Source organism: Rhea americana, unplaced genomic scaffold, assembly GCF_003343005.1.
Source record: "Rhea americana isolate MKP2758 unplaced genomic scaffold, rheAme1 scaffold_79, whole genome shotgun sequence".
Taxonomy (NCBI): Eukaryota; Metazoa; Chordata; class Aves; order Rheiformes; family Rheidae; genus Rhea; species Rhea americana.
The window spans coordinates 2,150,357-2,169,512 of NW_028186967.1; the positions used below are offsets into that span (position 1 = coordinate 2,150,357).

Here is a 19,156-nt window from a genome sequence, read left to right on the forward strand (position 1 = left end):
AAATAGAGCATTAGGCACACGAGCAGTTTTAAGTAAATCCCACCTCCAACAGTACATGCAGATTGCATCTGTTGCTTCTGTGGAAACTGTCACTGACTCTCAGAGTTTATTCACTGGTGAGACAAAAATAATTAATTCAGAAAAGAAGCTAACTTTTGGAGCGCTCACTGTGAGCACAGAACTTTCTGTCCTGATATCTGGGCTGTGTTTTGGAGAATTTAACGTAAACAACTAAAGATCCTGAAATGAGGTTGTATACTGTGTTGGTAATCTTTTGTTCCAATGATATAACAAACAGTCCAACCTTTTAATTAAGAACTTTAATYCATTTATACTCTAGCTTTGTGTATTACTGGAAGACAAGACAAATCAGRGTCATTTGGGGTCCTGGGCTATTTGTAATAGCTGTGTATCCAAATAGAGTGTAGTGGAGCAAATGCAAAACTCCTCATGGCTACTCTAAATACTGGTGAATCTAATAAAACTAAGTGTAGGGCAGTTAAGAATCTACCATAGTCTGAGGCTGTCAGTAGAAAGCTTCTCATGGTACGAGATGAACCAATTGCACTAATTAATACTTCTAAGATTATACYCGAAAGTACTATGCTAATTTTGATTAAAATTTTAAATTCTCAGTTTAGCTTCAAATTATTTTGTTTCACTAAGCAATTTTCAAACCCCATTTCCAGGATCCATGAGAGCTAGMACACAATTACAGCACCTACATCTGTTATTCCAAAATTAGGTAAAATACTCATTTACGTACTAAAGCTGCTTTTCTTCGATTTCTTATTAAGTAGTTTCTTTAATATACCTTTCTGCCATACTTAWATCTCTGTTATTCTCTTATCTAAAACAACACATAGCAAAGTCTTTTTGTCCATACTGTTTGAATTATAACAACCTAGGTTTCGTACTACGTTTTGGGCAGTGACATATAGTTGGCAATCTCTCACATCTCTCAAAGGAAGGATGGGGTTAGCCTACAAAATTCAATAGATCCTGGAACCCATAGCAATTGCGCAAATTATTTTGGGGAAAAGGAACTGTTTGTTTAAAATGTCTAAGTGAATTATCTTGCCACCTTAATTACCTTACAGGACAAGTTATATGCAAGAAGAATGAATCTCATTTTCCAAAAAAATACCCATAATGTAATTTTTCCAGGCAATGCTGAAGAAATTTAATAGTGTAGATGCTTAGTCAAATTTTATCTGAATCTTTTGGTCTGTAAAATTGGACAAAAACTCTGACAAGGATCAGCTCTTCTGTGAACTTTCTGGTACTTCCTGCTTTTGATTTAGCCAAAAATACTACACAGAAAGCTGAAACACAGCACTTTTTCTCCCAGCTGGAACTAGGAAATGCAGAGTAGGAAAGTGAAAAACACAAATAGAGAAGAGGCAAATGATCCAAATGTGTCCAAAACCTCTTTAAAATGTTTTAACTGAGCTAGAACTGGAACTATTAATGATTGAACCCCAATGACAGGATTTGTGGAAAAAAAATCAGAGATAATATCCAAATTTACACTGTGTATGATTTGAAAATGTATTTTTGCACCAACACTCATACTGGATGATAAGTATCACATTTAAGGAATAAACACTGTACAGTATGTAACTGAAAGCAGCTTATACTCTATGCATGTGCACATATATAAGGAGGCATGTAAAGACACAGTTACGTAGCTCCACCTTTCAATGAAGCAAAGATTAAAGACTGTTCAGCAGTTATTAAAATAAATTTCCGTTGAATATCAGTACTGGCAAGATGTTWGTCTTAGAGATGCTTAGGCTAACTTGGAATGCAAAAGCTGTGTGTACAGAAAAGCAATCAAAGCTTTGTCTCCATCACTAGTAAAAAAATATTGTCAATGCCTAGTGATTAGCATGCACTACAGAGTAAGGGAAACAGAACAGGTTTCAAAGCACTGAAATTAATCTGCTACATATATTTTTATTTTGCACGAAATCACTCTCTAGTCAATTGCAAAACAAAATTATACAAGCTGAAAAAACTGGCAAGTGCTACTGTAACTTAAAATGTTCATATGCATTTTATATGCCTATATATTGTTACAGGTCCCAAGACACAATATTCTGTTAGAATCAGCATAGAACTCAAATAGCTATACAATTGAGAAGTTAAACAGAAACAAAAAGCTGATCCAAAAATTTTTCCAGACATGGTGTCACCTGATCCTCCGTAGGGGCAACAGTTGTTTTTACTAAGGTGGTCCAATGAACAGCTGAAAAGGTCAGAGTGTGGATTAACATTTTTTTGCTTTCCCATGGAGTCCTCAACGACCATATTTACAAAGGAAATTCTGGCAAAGCTTTCCATATGAAATTGATAGTGCCTTAATGATTCCCCATCCCCCCAACTAAAACAAAAGAAAAAAAAGACTAAGTAATTTAAGTATGTCAGAATGYGTACAAAGTTAGCAAATAAAAGGTTCACAGAATTACCAATCTTTGACAGTTAAGCAGATTGACAAAAGCAAATTCAGGTACCATATAGGTTGATTTATAAAAATACAATTAGAAATTAAATGGTAAATGGTTTGTAGTTGTCTGAAAATGCCTTCTTGATGTTCACTTTTCCAAGTCCTATGCTAAGGAAACATCAGAGGATCTAGTTATTTTGTTCTGTAGGGAAGAACACAGGAAACATACTAAAAACACTAGCTGCCTATTCTATTTTTTTTAATATTCACTTTATACAGGAAAGAAATAATATTAAGAGCCTTGAACTTGGTAGTATTGTTCCAATTCTTGGTAAATAATTTTAAATAGTCCTTAAAAACAGAGTATTAAAAACAAGTGTCTTGGCTTTTGGGTTATATTTACAACCTCGGAAAATAGGAGAAAATTTTTGCTCTCTCCCCCCTGCCATTGGAGTATGAGCTGTTCCAAACAACAAAACACTCAAAATCTGAGTCTAAATGTACTTGCGCATATTTAAAACAAATTTGCACTTGTCAGTATAGATACTGAGCACACTGTCTGGTATTCTACAGATCTAGGTGCTATATAAAATTTCTGGTTTTTAAGTACAGTAAAAATAGGATTCACTATTTTCTACTAAAGCCAGAAAGACATGTCTGTAAGCGTCCAATTCAGGTATCACTGCAATGAAGTTGAGTGTTCATAGAAAAAAAGCTGCTCAAATTTCACTGTAGTACACATCCAGCAGGGTAGCAGTGGCCCAGTCCAGTGTGTCCTTTCACACCCATGCAGGTTCTTAGCTCTGTGTCTATGAGCCTATTAAATYTCCTGTTAAATATGTGTTCTGGTTAAGCCATGGCTACAAGGTCAAAGCAGGGCCGGATCTTGAAAAATCTTCCAGTCTGCTTATTCTGCAGTTTAAGTGCACACTACTTTATGCAGGATTGGACAGTCTTCCAAAACGATCTTACAGTTAACAAATTGTGTAAGTTCTAGCCCCAGGACTTCTAGTTCCCTACACACTAAGATTTCCATTTGGCTGTATATATGGCATAAGTTGCCTTTAACTCACTACTGCCTTCCAAAAAAAAAAAAGCTGTTTACAGCTCTTTGTCCATTTGAACCCCAATGAATGGAACACAGTGTGTATCCAGCAAACAGAACATACAGAAGTTTATGTTATATACATCAAGGACCAGGACTCTGAAAGAAACATCAGTGATTTGCACTTCCCTGTAAAAGGTCCCATAGATGAGTCAGATTGCTGCTCAATGCAGGAAACATTAGACACTTCAGTACACTTGCTGCATTACAAGAGAAGAGGGTGGCGAAGCTCTCCACACCATGGCGGCTTACCATTCTCTGAAAATATTATCTGCAAGCTGGTGCATCATTTATGTGGGTTCTGTATCAATTAGCCAGCTTTCTGGATAGAAATAACTGTTTAAAACACAAATGATAAAATTCACCTGGAAATAATCTGTAAAACATGTTTAGTACCTTCACTTGTAATTAATCTCTGCAGAAAGCAGGGCAAGTTCATCAGTAATGAGCAGCTGGGAGCCCTCCATGAAAGCAATCCTTGTCCAACTAACAACTGCACAGCAGCTAGAGGAAGGTGGGACCTGATTTAATTCATATCTGATAACTGAGAGCTGAACATAGTGAAAATAGGAAGGAGCTGTTTTTACTGTCCTAAAATTTTCAGCAGGTAGCAAAYCAAGGCCTTCTGTCTTAAGTAATTTAAAATTTTTGCAATTAGCTTTACTGGGATTACCACCTCTTCCAGTTCAAAATGTAATATTCTGAGATGCTTTCAGAATGCAATCTTTGTATTAGTTTACGTATTTCAGCCAACAAAATGATCAGAAATTTCTAAAATAGACCAGTAAACACAGACTGCATAAAAGCATTTTGAGATGATCAAAGTATTCACATGCAGCTTTGTCAAGAACATCAAAGGAGACATGTTTTTGTATCTTTCCACGATTGAAAAAAAAAAAAAAACAATGTTGCTTCTTTCACTTCAAAAGCCCTTTCAGTTCTGAGGAGGACATCTCCCYAGAAGCCTCAGGGGAAAAGACACACACAGGTAAGGAACAAATTCAGATTAACTGCACTGTGAAGTCTTGGCCCAAAATTAATGACTAAGTGGACAGAGATGGAAGGAAAATCAGAAGATAGGGAGAGAGGTCAGCTGGGGGGATGCTTTGGTTATGTTGGAACATGATCAGAGGTGAATTGAAAAGATGATACCAAAGGCACGATGACTCTATTTGAGAGCATGCAGCTCTTAGCTTTTGATCTAATACCATTGCTTTTAAGTGCGGTTTCCCATAAACTAGCACATACTAAATCCAACAGCCCTGGGACAACCCCAACATAAGACATGTAATGAGATTGTCATGGCAGACAAATGGAAGCTGCTGTATTGTCCACAGAATACGCGCTAGAAAAGGCAGAGAGAACATTGCCATTGTAAATAAAATTCTTGGTTGAGTGCTAAGTAGTTATTCACTTCTGAGACACACTTGCACTTTTATCAACTTTTCTGTGCTACTTTGCTTGTTCTGCACTTTTTTGTTTTAAATAACCCGCTGGGATACCTGCAACAGTTTTATAAGTTTATAGGAATACTTCTTTTTATTAATATATGTGTTTTGATTGCACTGAGTGTGGGTGAGTGGGTGAATACTTTAGAAAAAAAGAAGRGGGTCAAAAGGTTCATGCAACTGATTCTGACTAGACACTACTGTAATACCAAAATATTTATMCTTGTTTAAGCCTGCTGGATACCTTTACACCAACTGTTGTTGTATTAAATAACTTCTTTGCTTTCCGTACAACATTTCAAATATCATTTTAATAATTATCTCTTATACTGAAAGCCTACCAATATGACCAGATTTCAGCATTTTTAACAACAATTTCTATCTATACAAATTGCTTTAATTTGGCATGCAGAGTTACTCATCTGAAATTAGCAGAAGGAAATTCTGTGGTAAGATCAGGTTTTCACAGAATCACAGAATGGTTGAGGTTGGAATTGACCTCTGGAGATCACCTAGTCCAACCCCCCTGTTCAAGCAGGGTCACCGAGTACATCGCCCAGGACCCTGTCCAGAGGGCTTTTGAGTATCTCCAGAGAAGGAGACTCCACAACCTCTCTGGGCAACCTGTTCCAGGGCTCCGTCACTCTCACAGTGAAGAAGTTCTTCCTTATATTCAGGTGGAACTGCCTGTGACTCAGTTTGTGCCTGTTGCCTCTTGTCCTGTCACTTGGCACCACTGAAAAGAGTCTGGCCTCTTCTTTACACCCTCCCTTAAAGTATTTATAGACCTTGGTAAGATCCCCTCTCAGTCTTCTCTTCCCCAGGTAAAACAGGCTGAGCTCTCACGGCCTTTCCTCACAGGGGAGATATTCCATCCCTTAATCATACTTTTAGCCGTTTGCTGGACTCTCTCCAGTAGCTCCATGTYTCTCTTGTACTGGGGAGCCCAGAACTGGATACAGTACTCAAGATGAGGCCTCACCAGGGCTGAGGAGAGCGGCAGGATCACCTCTCTTGACCTGCTGGCAACACTTTTCCTAATGCACCCCAGGATACCATTGGCCTTCTTGGACACWAGGGCACACTGCTGGCTCATGGTCAACTTGTCATCCACCAGCACTCCCAGGTCCTTCTCTACAGAGCTGCTTTCTAGCAGGCCAACCCCCAGCCTGTACTAGTGCCCAGCRTTATTTCTCCCTAGGTGCAGTACCCTGCACTTGACTTTGTTGAACTTCATGAGGTTCCTCCCTGGATACCTCTCCAGCCTGTCCAGCTCTCTCAGAGCCACTCTCCCAGCCACTCCTCCTAGTTTGGTATTATTGGCAAAACTGCCAAGGGTGCACTCTGTCCCTTCATCCAGGTCACTGATGAAGAGGTTGAACAATACTGGGCTGCTCATCTAACCTGCACATCCTGAGCTTGCCTAGGAGGATGTTATGGGAGACAGTGTTGAAAGCCTTGCAGAAGTCAAGGTAGACAACATCCACTGCTCTCCCCTCATCTACACAGCCAGCCATCACAGAAGGCTGTCAGATTGGTTAAGCATGATTTCCCCTTGGTGAATCCATGCCAGCTACTCCTGATCACCTTCTTTTCCTCCACATGCTTAGACATGACATTCAGGATGAGCTGTTCCATCACCTTTCCAGGGATGGAGGTAAGGCTGACTGGCCTGTAATTTCCTGGGTCCTTCTTCCTGCCCTTCTTGAAGACTGGAGTAACACTGGCTTTCTTCCAGTCTTCAGGCACCTCTTCTGTCCTCCATGAGCTTTCAAAGATGATGAAACGTGRCCTAGTACTAACATCTGCCAGCTCCCTCAGCACTCATGGGCACATCCCCTCAGGGCCCATGGATCTGTGGGTGTCAAGTTTGCCTAAATGCTCTCTAACCTGATTCTCMTCAACCAAGGGAAAGTCTTCCTTTCTCCAGACTTTTTTCTCTTGTCTCCAGGGTCTGGGATTCCTGAGGGCTGCCCTTAGCAATAAAGACTGAAGCAAAGAATGCATTCAGTAACTGCCTTCTCTGTATCCTTTGTCACCAGGGCCCCCATCCCATTCAGCCCACATTTTTCTTAGTCTTCCTTTTGTTGCTGATGTATTTGAAGAAGCCCTTCTTGTCGTCCTTGTCATCYCTTACCAGATTTAATTCCAAATGAGCCTTAGCCTTCCTCATCACATCTCTTGCATATGCTGACAACATTCTTATATTCCTCTCAAGTGTCTGGCCCTTTTTTTCACATTCTGTATACTTCTTCTGTTTGAGTTTTGCCAGAAGCTCCTTGCTCATCCATGCAGGTCTCCTGCCCCCTCTGCTTGTCTTCTTAGTCATAGCGATGCACCACTCCTGAGCTTGGAGGATGCATTAACCAGCCCCCTTGGTCTCCTCTTTATTCTAGGGCCCTAACCCATGAGATTCTCCCAAGTAGGTCCCTGAAGAGGCCAAAGTTTGCTCTCCTGAAGTCCAGGGTTATGATCCCTACTTACTGTCTTGCTTCCTCCTCACAGGATCCTAAACTCTACCATTTCATGGTCACTGCAGCCATGTCTGCCCCAGCCTTCACATTCTCAAACCAGCCCTTGCTTGTTTGGTAGTACAAGCTCCAGCAGTGCACCTCTCCTGGTTGGCTCCTATCACCTGTGTCAAAAAGCTATCGTAARTGCTCTGCAGGAACCTTGTGGACTGTTGGTGCCTAGCTGTGTTGTCTTTCCAGCAGATATCAGGGTGGTTGAAATCCCCCATGAGAACCAGGGCCTGTGATCATGAGGCTACTTTCAGCTGTCTGCAGAAGGCCTCATGGACTTCCTTATCAGGTGGCCTGTAGTAGACACCCACAACGGTGTCACCCACATTAGCCTGCTCTTTAATCCTTACCCATAAGCTCTTGACTTGCTCTTCATCCAACCCAAGGCAGAGCTCGATACACTCCAGTTCTCTAATTCTTCCTGTTTATTCCCATGTTGCATGCATTGGTGTACAGGCATTTCAGAGAGATAATCAAGCACACAGGTTTTGTTTCTGTACTAAGACATAACATCAAGCTGCAGCAGATTGTAACCCTACTGGAGAAAGTAAAAAAGGATCTTCAAAATCCTTTGGAATTGCCTAATTATAACAGAGTATATTCAGGCAGTGAAATTGTCAGCTACATAAATCAAAACTCCTGATCTATGCTAATTACTGCATATTTATTATTACTGCTACAGCTGTTTTGTTTTTRTGGCAATATATCAAACAAGAATAGTAAGAATTTTAAGGTAAAAGAAAATAACACACAAAATAAAATGTCTTTCCTGTTAAGAAGAGGGCAAATTGAATTTAAAGTAGACAAGAAAATCTTAAGGCTAAAGGATCTTCCAGGTTGTAGCAATATCAATTGAATTAGCACAGAATTTCTCCAAGTAGTATTTTACATTGATACCACAAAAGCAGATGACTTTTCCTAGAAAAAGGATTAGATGACTATTCTAAAATTTGATTTTTTTTTAAGATGAGCAGTCAGTAGAACATCTTTGTCAATTAAATAAACAGAATATTCAGGAAGTTAAGTTGTCTCTCTTAAAAAGATAGGGTAGGACAGAGACAACGGTGAAAATAAAATAAAATCTTTCAAATATGAGAAGTAAAAATGGTCTTACTTTTTGAGTGACTGTAATCTCACTTTTTGCTGTCCTAATCCTAAATTGGCTGTAATTTATTTCAGCAAATAGACTTACAGATGACATTTTATGATAGGCGATTATTTTATTTCTTTTTTATAAGATGCTGATGGCCAGGAAAGTTCAACAGAGGCAGGTGTGCTTGCTGTAGGTACTGTATGGGTARTTGCAAAGTATTTGTGCTGTGTTAATTGAGCTTTAGCACAGAAACAAAACAACGCCCCTGCCAAACAACACCAAAACCTCTCTTAAAAACTCATCTCACACCACGTACAAAGTTAAAAAAAAACCCTTGTGTATTTTATTTGATGGAAAAATAAGCAAGTATTATGTGCATGATATCTGATTTTATCAAAACTGTTATATTTGCAACTTAAAAATCAAACATAAAAGTTTTGTATTTTTTGTTCTTTTGTTCTCTCAGTGAATAAATATCAGTACAAAGAGTAAATTCCTTTATGTTTTGCTACAGAAAGGACATTATAGTATAATAATCCAAACAAAAGCTTATTTTACATTTCAGTCACCCAAAAGAAAATTTTATGATCTCCTCCGACTGCACATAATGGAAGAGTTCTGTGCCATGTCAAACCAGATCCTACAGCTGCGGTGCCAATAAGAATGGGCTTAAAAAGAAGAGACAAAGACAGAGAGAGAAATATAAATAAAATATACAATGTAAATGATTACTATACTACATATACCAAATTGCATAAACAAATAAACCCATTAGATTTAATGCTCCTTACCAAATACAGTTAAAATACAAGAGAAATCAAGCTGAAAAATCTGATTATCTGCWACCTAGTTCTAGCAGTTACTTGCTACATATTAAATAAGATACAACAAAATATTCCATGATAAAAGAATTATTTCAATTATCATTATTATGATTTCAAATGCATATTTCAAAGTTAGAATTCTTTTTAAATGAAATTACTTCCTCTTACAGTTACTCACAACTAGTATTTTTTGAGATAATATTTTTACTGTGACCTTTACAAAGGCATGCTAATTTTAGCAACAACAAAAAATGTATTTCCTACGTACATGCATTGTCTCTGGATATATTTTCATTAACAATTTAAAATATATTTAGTTCAAACCTGAAGAATACAAGACCAGCTAATTTATCCTCTTCATAATTAGAAATACCAAAAWATATATTAAGTAACAGGTTAAACGCAATGTGCTTTTCTTTCAACAGGGATAAGAAAATAACACAAATAAACAAAGCAGCATTTCTGGATGGCTTTGTCTAGTTTTTAATTGTACCTTGTAACTATTTACCAGCTTCATTTAAAGTGAACAGAAGTAACTATATCCAAACAGCTGAAACCAAAAATTTACCTGAGGATGTCCTAAATGATGTACCAGGAGTTGAGTATTTGTCTTGCCTGGATATCCAGTGGTTGCAAACAGATTTTCATTCACTCGGGACCATCTAGGAATAAAATGAATATATCTTTCAAATATCACCATTAGACTATCAGAAGCACACACAAACTTGAGTTCTTGCCCTTGCAATTATCTATATGAAGCCACCAGATATTCCATTAGAACCAGATAATTAAACTTAGAGAAATGGCTCATTTTAAACAATACCTCACCCTCAGTCCCATATACATACTGTTGAAACAGAATAAATTCATGGAAATATTATTCATACGCAAGTTTCACTAAGCTTATAGACTGACTCCTCCTAAAAATTCAAATGAGACAGAATTGGGTCTCTAAACTCACARCTGCATGCATATAGGTATATTTATAGAGAGAGAAAATACAAAATAGAGACAACACTTATACCTGAATAATCTGGCTCGATCCACATGGACAGGTCTCTTATCCTGTGGATAACTAAAACAGATGTTTTGGGTAAAAAATTGTTCTGCATACAACCACAGTTTATACTCTAAGTACCAAAGGCATATCATTTAAACAGTGAAGGGGCAAACTGCTCATGAAAATGCTGAGGGAAAACTTGAGCATTCCTGGAGCTAACATCTCAATTAGGAGTAGGAAAACTGAAGTAGTTTTTCAGTTTCTTATGGCTCAGTAATTATGTGTGTATGATTTAGAAGTTATAATGAAATTAGACAGATGCATAAAGCTTGCAATGAGATGTAAACAGTAGAGATGTCATCTCAAATGGACAAAAAGAAACACTTTTTTTTAAAAAAAAAACAGATGTGTATTGGTAGAAATAAGCATGAAAGTGAATGGTCTGTATTGATTTCATAAATCCTGATGAGTTTTCATTTACTTATTGAGTAGGTGATGCAATATATACTGCACCAACACTCAGTGATTAACAAAAAGTGGCTACATCTTCTCGTGTACTACTTAAGGAGAAAACAGAGAAATCCCTCCTGGTTATTCTAATACCTGGAGCGGGCAATGTCCCAAATTAGCCAATCACTTCCAGCAACTGCTCCAATTTTAAGAGTATTCTTTAAACACCAGTCTGCTGACATCAGTGGTGTTTGTTCACACTCCAGAGACAGAATGGCCTGCTGGGTTATCAGGTCATAGAATCGTATTGTTCCATTCTTCTCTGCTACCATCAACTGGAAGAGAAATTAAAAAGTGCATTCTCATAAAACTTTGTAAACRTCTTAGCATGTACTGAATCTTAATAGCTTTTCTACTCTTAAAAAGTAGTAAAGCAATTACTTTACTGTTGCAGATATGCAAACATAGTATAGCTGCAAAGAAGTATTAATATTTGGACTTAACATGAGCACACGTCGTACCACAAAACATTCACCTGAACACTCTTCCAGTTATATTATATAATAAATATATAAAAGCATTTTAATCTATACTTGTTATATAATATATATAAATTATTACATGATTTTATCTCACTATATACATCCGAACATACATCCTTGTGTATAATTATGGCACCCAGAAGCTCCAGTTCACAACCACAGATGTACTGTATTTTCAGAATCATAAAAATAGTTATGCTTTTAAAAATAAGAAGTTCCTCTCCCAAGTACAATGAACCGACAAAGAGATAGTGCTGTACAAGAAAACAATACTGATCAGTGTAATTGCAGAATCTGGATTCATGCTTAATAATTTTGTATAGCATCTTTTGGTTCATCCATATAATACATTCACGTAGTTAGTAGAAAGAGCTTTCTAAGTAAATGATAAAAGAGCTTTTCTCAATAATTCCTCAGAAGGACATTAAGAATACTTAAGGAAGATAAAGAAACATCAAAGTAAATACCCTCCCAAGTATCATCCAAGTTTGTTTTGCAAAAGAAAACTGGCACAGAAATATTCTGGTTTTTAATCTAATGGACATGATGCAGTAAGCACTTTGACCTGCAATAACCTTTGAAGCAATCAGTCCGTAAAGTTGCACTAGCTTTCTGAAGGGGTCTTCCTTTAAAAGAAAACTGTGACTGCTGCCTGATAAAGGTCAAGGAAAAGACAAGTTAATATGCRTAGACCTGTGTAATATTTTGAGATTTTGCAGTTAAGTTTAGGGCTAATCCAGTAATTTTACTGTGTTAACTAGTGTGTTAACTGTGTTAAGTCGCCCAGTAGCAAATACATTAAATTTGATGCTACCTGAATCACCATTATTCTTAGTGAAGACTGGATATTGGTGGGAAGTGTGATAAGAAAACTGATCTTTTTTCCCTATTGCCACCCAGGTATTTTCATACTTTATTTGACTGCTTTTCTATGTTAGAAATTTTGTGGTCATCTGAACCATTTAGATGCTTAAGGCAGTTATTGATTGGTACAACAGAAAGATTAAATCCAAGATTGCAAGGGCTAGGCCATTAACAACACTAAATACTTTGATATATATCAGCTGATTAATTCTTCCCAGGAGAGCAGACATACAAACATAAAATTACAGTCTATTGATTTCTTTTCATTTTTCAGCACATATTTCAAGCAAGAGCAGAACAAAATTCCTTGCTAACTTCAGAACAGATATTTTTCAATACTTGGCTTGCTTCAGAGGAGCCTGTATTACTGGTGAACCTTATTACCAAGGCTGAGAAAAACCTGAACTTTTTTCTGGTGACTGTAAATTAATACGCAATCAGCAGATCAGTTATCAACAAGTGATGCCTGGAATCAAGAAGGAATATTTTTGAAGGGAGGAGTGAGGGACTGAGGGTAAGATGAGGAAAATGGGAGTAAATGGGAATTAATTTACAGTGACTTCAAATTAGCAGATTCAACCAATATACAGTTACAAGGTACACTGGTTCCTCAAACTTCAATCTTACTATCACATCAGCGAGTCAATTTAGAGAAGTACATCCTCATGTTGTTTTAAAGGAAAAAAAGCTGCAAAGTTCAACCTTAAAAGCCTCCTCAGGATGCCAGCAAACACTCATTCCAGGAGAACGTAAAACAAAATGGGCCTTCTCATTTCCTTCCAAATCCCAGACCCTAAAGTAAAAAAAAAAAAAAAAAAAAAAAAAGTAAACTATTTGACTGCAAACACATTAACTTGCAGTGCTCCAATAAATTCACAGTTTTAACAAGGGAAGTGAGCAAATGAAATAATGAAATGTGGTATTTAAGTTTTATCACTTCAAGAATAAATAGACTAACAGAACACTTAGAATGAAATTTGCAGATGCTTAGTACTTCAGGATAAAGTCAATGAAAGCAGTGGGTGCTGATATCTTCCACTGTATCATGCACAGAACTAGAAATGTTATTTTTAGAAGTCTGGAGATGCACGTGGTTAAATTCTAACTACATATTCCTACCCTGTGATTAATATTTCTTTGTTTTGATTGCCTAGTTATCAGGTTATTAAAGCTCACACATTTAACATGGTAATTACAGCCATGTACTTATGAACAGTCTGCTAGGGCAATAAAATAAACTAGTATCTGTCAGTCTCTTAACATTTGCTTTGAGATAACAAAGGGAATTTCAATGTCTTATGTTAAATATAAATTGTAACAATAAATACAACTTTCATGATAGTAACTTGTACCACACAAAATTAAACATTTATGTTATTAAAGATAATATTTTAAATTTTGACAAACTAGGCAAAACCTCTGTTGARTGGGTAACATCCAAATAATTCAAAAGTTCAGCTGTCTAGACATGAAACSTAGATGAAACTTGCTCATTTTATTCCTAWCTCAATATTGCAGCCTTTGTGTTAYACCACAAACAACAGTGAGATGACACAAAGTGGGAAGCTCAGTATTTGTCTGACTGGTATGAGCAAACTATAGCAAAGTACCAAGCAACTTAAATCATCCACATTACCATGAAAAGGGTAATTAGATGATGTACTAAAGCACTTTGCTCAACTAATATTTGACTTTACATTTTTTTTCCCCCAGAAAGACAAGATTTAGTAATAGAAACAAGAAACTAAAAATGAAGCTAAAGCAAAGGAAAAGGATCTGTGGCAAAGGTATACTAGACCACAAAAAGTCACTGTAAGCTTTCAATAAATGTATCACACGTTTTGGTTTAACCTTTTGATTTAGAGACATCTACTGTGCATATCAGGCAGTTAAAAATAAATTAATAAAATGAATCAACCAACAGTACTGGGTAAGCACTGATTGACAGGGAGGAGTATGCTAAATCACCAACACTAGTTCCGATGAGTGAGTGAGTTTTCTCTGGATGCATTCCATACGAGTGTTAAGGAGCAATGAACCTGCTTAGTTTATAAGATACAACAAAAACACAACTGAGGGTATTTTACCTCTCAGCCGCTCCTCAGTGGCCTCTCTTCCTACAAAATCAGTAGCTCAGTTGTAGGACAAAGGTATCACAATTGCAAAAATAGCAACCCCAACTGTAAGTCTGTATAGTATTTAATATACATGTTCATACAGAAATATATACCTCTATCCTCCCTCCTAGACATGCAAAGCCTTAGAAATGGCCAAATTTAAGTTTCTTCTTAGTCTTTAGAGTTAGTTGAGTGACTATGCAGTATTATTGTTTATTCTAGAGCATTTTTGCTGTCCTCCTCCAGACTTTTTCAGTTTATATCTCACCATGGTGCTTACAGCTTTAAGATTTCAAAAAACTCTTAAATAATAAATCACAAGTCTAGACAAAATATACCCAAATAAAGTAAAAATATTTAATGAACAATGTTATCTTCTTATGCCAAACCACAACAGATCTATTTGTTTTCCCTGTAGAACTCACAGGGTCTCTAATCTTGAAGGATCAGTGTCTCTATTAAAAAAAAAAACAAAACAAAAAACTGACAACTGTTTAAAAAATGAAATATCTACTTGATTAGGTAATCTAGAAACATACAATACTTTCTTCTACTGCCAGAAATTTTGCCTTGTAGATTTGTCCAAGTCAAATCAACACTTTCCATGTGTATTTACTGTGCAGGGAGAAAATTATGATATAATAGAAGATGGTGAATCATTTTGACCAAGGGAGCATGCCATCATGTTTCCTTCCCTGAAGTGAAGGAGRTTATTAGGTGTTGAGACAAAAATTTATGCTTTCTCCCTAACTTTGTTGTTTATAAAATTCCAAGTTTGTATCTCTTATTTTCCCAGAATGGTAAGATTGTTAGTAATGAACCCTATAGGAGAGGAAAAAAAGGTATAAATACCACTCTTCTGTATTTTCTTACTTTATCAATAGTAAATATAACATCAATTAGTTTTGCAAATAAAGAGACAATATATTTCAAAATAAATCCTTGACTGAATGCATGAAGTCCATGTTATTATGACAGTTTATAGTTACATATGTATTCAATAGTCTTTTTTAGTATTTCTGTGACTAAGAGAAGTAATAAATGTGCAAAACCCAAAATTTTAGCCAAACTGGATTTCAGTTACTCAATTACTCAGAAATATTAACTTATTCAGTTGCAGATGCTGAAAAATAAKATCTCCTGTTTTCTCCACCTTCCTTTCATGTAAATCAATCTATAAAGTTTGAGCATCTTGTCTCCCATTCTCCTTTTTCCTTATACTTCTATTTTCCTAGTCCAGTATTCCAGAACATGCATGTCCAAAAAGCCCTGCTAACATGATTAGTTTGCTTTGATACAAAATCATAAAGTCCACTTTGAAGTCCACAAATTCCCCCCCCCCTTTTTTTGTCACCCTGCACAGTGTCACTCTCTTCCCTCTCCTCCTCCTCCCAAAAGTTGTTCTACAGGGTTTTTATTGGGCTTTAAAAAAGCTGCCACAATAATTTTAAGGGAAAAAGTCTGAATAACCAAAGTTCAAATAAATGCCAAAGTTCGAATAATGATAACCTCAAATGGTAAGTAATCTTCTCAGTGAATTCATTAATTTCTAGATAACTAAGGAATGAGAAATCTGATGCTGCAGTAYTCTACGTTTAAACTAATACAAAATTATACATATGTGCAAATGCCATTGAAGATATGTAAAAATATTTCATTTTTTGCCTCCTATTATTAACAAATCAATGACAATTWCAGTTATCTCAAAGCACAGAAATATTCTAATTACATTAAAACAACTATATTTTATGTAGGCTTCATGATGACTGCTATTAAGAGTTGGCGAAGCTTTCATTAGACTATCTGAAAACCTGTCTTGTGGCAACAGAGATTACCCTTATTTTATATTCTAACTTTCTGAATACTGAATTATTCTAAGTGGAAAAAAATCATCCTTGGGAAAAATATAAGAACAAAAACATATTGTAACCTTCGGACAATTCTTAAATCCTCCTAAGTGACAAGTGAAAAAGGAATGCTTTCAGCATAAGCTTTGCAACAGTCCTTAAGGTGGGTGGGGAAAAGTAGAGTAGACTTGTGAGCTAGAAGAAACCTTGACTCTAACAGAATTCCCTACCACAAAGTAGGATCAACTATACTCAAAATTACTGTCCGACCTATTCTTAAACATGTCCAATAAGCTTTCTTATAATATCCAAGTTAACTATTCCAGAGTGAAACTTCCTTGTAACTCCAGGAGACAGGGAGAAAGGAAGATTAACAAAGTTATTTGGGAGATTAACAAAGTTATTTGGGAGATGTTATGCTCGTGCACCTTCAAACATTGCAGACACAACATTCAATTATAGTGAAGACATTTTTAGCCAAAGCAATGCAAGACAAGGTAAGAAGGCATGAACATGCATTTTTCTACAGATCAGATTGCATGACTGCAAAAATTAGGAGGAGAGCAAAAATCGATCATGAAAAGGTCCCATCTCCCCTGAAAAACTTAGTGGACTAAGGAGAAGTAAGAGTCCTGTTACAGAGACCACATGATAAAGAAGAAAGTCATTCCACTTTGAGCACAAGGAGCAAGGTGAAGATCTCACAAAATGAAAATGGAAATGCAGAGATTGGTTAATGCTATGGAAAATACAACCAACACTGGCCARGTCTCAGGTCTTTTATCAAGTCTGTATGGAAGTAGTTACCTAGGAGGATATGGGGTGGGATGTGAAAAAAAAGCAGGATGAAATGGAACTGTAAAAATTTAGCTTGGAAGCTGCACCAGTGCTCCTCAGGAAGAGAGGAGGAGTGATGACAAAATTAGAAAGCCAGGTGAAAACTCAGATTAGAGGGAGTGAGGAAGAATGAGACAAAAATTCTGCAGCATCTTGGTTTGACTCAAAGGTAGTGCTCCAAAACAGCTATAAGGTAATTCTTTCAAAAATGACAAATAATAACAACTGTATACAGCTCAACAAAAGAATTAATAAGAAAAGAGTTGTTTTACTTGYTAAGGTATTGTTACTAGTGATAAATCAATGACATAGCAAGCAGCTTTTAGCATTATCACTTTAGAGCACACTCTTTTCAAATTTTCTAAGCTAGTCAAAATTAGATTGTTAGATACATGGATGAAATACATCCAACAAAAATTTTGKTCCTGCCAAAGGGTGTCAGAAAGCAGCACTTTTTCTCCTAGTCAGTGGATTGATACCCAAGTAATGATAATGACAAAGCATAAGATGATCCATGCTTTTCTGCATTACATCTGAGCACAGGTGCTAGCCATTCAGGCTTGCAAAAATCCCAGACTGCCTTTTGCAARAGGAAGGAAATTCCAATGGAGTAATTGCATTTATATGAAAAAAAATCTGTATTGTTTCAGTTCACACTGTCATATTCCCCATTTGTTGTTCTCTGTTGTTTTGATAATGGGAAAAAAACTGATTCAAAAATATGCTTAAAAACTTTGTTTTGTAGAGATGAAGACTGCTACAAATTCTAGTGAACTTCCCCAAGAAAGATAGTACACTGAATTAAAGAAAAAAAAATCCAAACCTTTTACCCTAGTGTTAACACTCAGAATACTTTTGTGACCTTCAAGAAAAAGGGAAAGTGCCTGGATTCTACAAGGGCTTTCTTTAAGCATGCGAGTAGGTTGTGAAGAACTAATGAAGTAATGTACAACCCTGCCTAGGGAAGCACCTTTCCAAATTCTGTTTGCTTTCCTACTGTAAATATAGAGGTCTATTTAATAAACAATCTGTGGGAAGAGATTGTAAGTGTTCATACAAAGAGACAAATGTAATGCTAAACATAAAATAAAYGGTAATTACTAGCCATTTATTTTCTCTTACAGACTAAAATAAAGACTTTAAATACATAYAAATCACAGTGCACTTCCCAGCTAACAGCTCCCCACGGCAGAACTTGGAGCAGTCGTAGATATCAGAACTCCCTATTAGTGCACTTTGCAAAAGAGCTGTCACAGGAACACTTACCTGGGGGAAAAGAGGAAATTTATCTGAGCTGCCTAGCACTAGCCCACTAGACACACCTATCTTAAACTGGCTCTGGACTCAGCATGCAGATTTCTAAATTTGTGCCTGTGCAGTATYGCCTTCACATACTTTTGAACCATTAAAATAAAAGCCTTCTCCTTACAGTAGATGTGTAAATACTCCACTTTCAGAAAGCTGACCCATGCTCACCATTTTCTTCTGGTGGCCAAAGGAAACGACAGTGTTGAAGTAGTCATTAGAAACCTTCAACATTAAAACCTAAGCATCTTCCCTCTTGCATCTTGTAGTATCAACTTTGATATTCAAGTAACAATCTGGTTTTGGCTAAAACTGTTGAGTTGTGATTATTACCTGCAATGATGGCAGAAGCATGAGAGGTAAGGGAACTGCATATGTATTATCTCCGGTGTTTCAGCTGACTGTCACTAATAGGCACTGCAAGGACAGGCACAACTCAGAAACAACTGAGATAAAGTTATTTCTGTGGTAGTAGTATTTGTGCATCTGAAACAAAGTCAGTGACTAAACTATTTTTTTTTTGTAACAATGTAAAACTTCAGTTGTAGCCTTTCAAATAAGGRAAAAAAATAGCTGCTTTAGGTATCTATCAGCTTCCTGTTTCTAMTGTAGACCTACAACTACATGCTTCAGAGATGACCATTATTGAATAAGTCAACTCCAATTCTGCCAGTGAGCTTCTAAAATATAAGGTGATTGCCAATTAAATCTAATGAAACCATTTCAATTTTTAACAATTTATAGGTTAGATTA

General features: G+C 36.6%; 1 protein-coding gene across 2 annotated transcripts in view; it reads right to left on the reverse strand.

Annotated features, from left to right (window-relative positions):
* Positions 1 to 8,937: 8,937 nt before the first annotated feature.
* The window catches only part of NUP37 (nucleoporin 37), a 26,169-nt gene continuing 15,950 nt past the window's right edge, over positions 8,938 to 19,156 (reverse strand). For both annotated transcript variants that reach the window (XM_085322634.1, XM_085322635.1), the window contains exons 6-10: positions 13,000 to 13,090; positions 11,045 to 11,226; positions 10,466 to 10,516; positions 10,010 to 10,103; positions 8,938 to 9,285 (exon numbers count right to left, since the gene is read on the reverse strand). In XM_085322634.1, the coding sequence (XP_085178760.1) occupies positions 9,172 to 9,285; positions 10,010 to 10,103; positions 10,466 to 10,516; positions 11,045 to 11,226; positions 13,000 to 13,090 (532 nt within the window). In that variant the 3' untranslated portion in view covers positions 8,938 to 9,171. The remainder of the gene's footprint in view (positions 9,286 to 10,009; positions 10,104 to 10,465; positions 10,517 to 11,044; positions 11,227 to 12,999; positions 13,091 to 19,156) is intronic.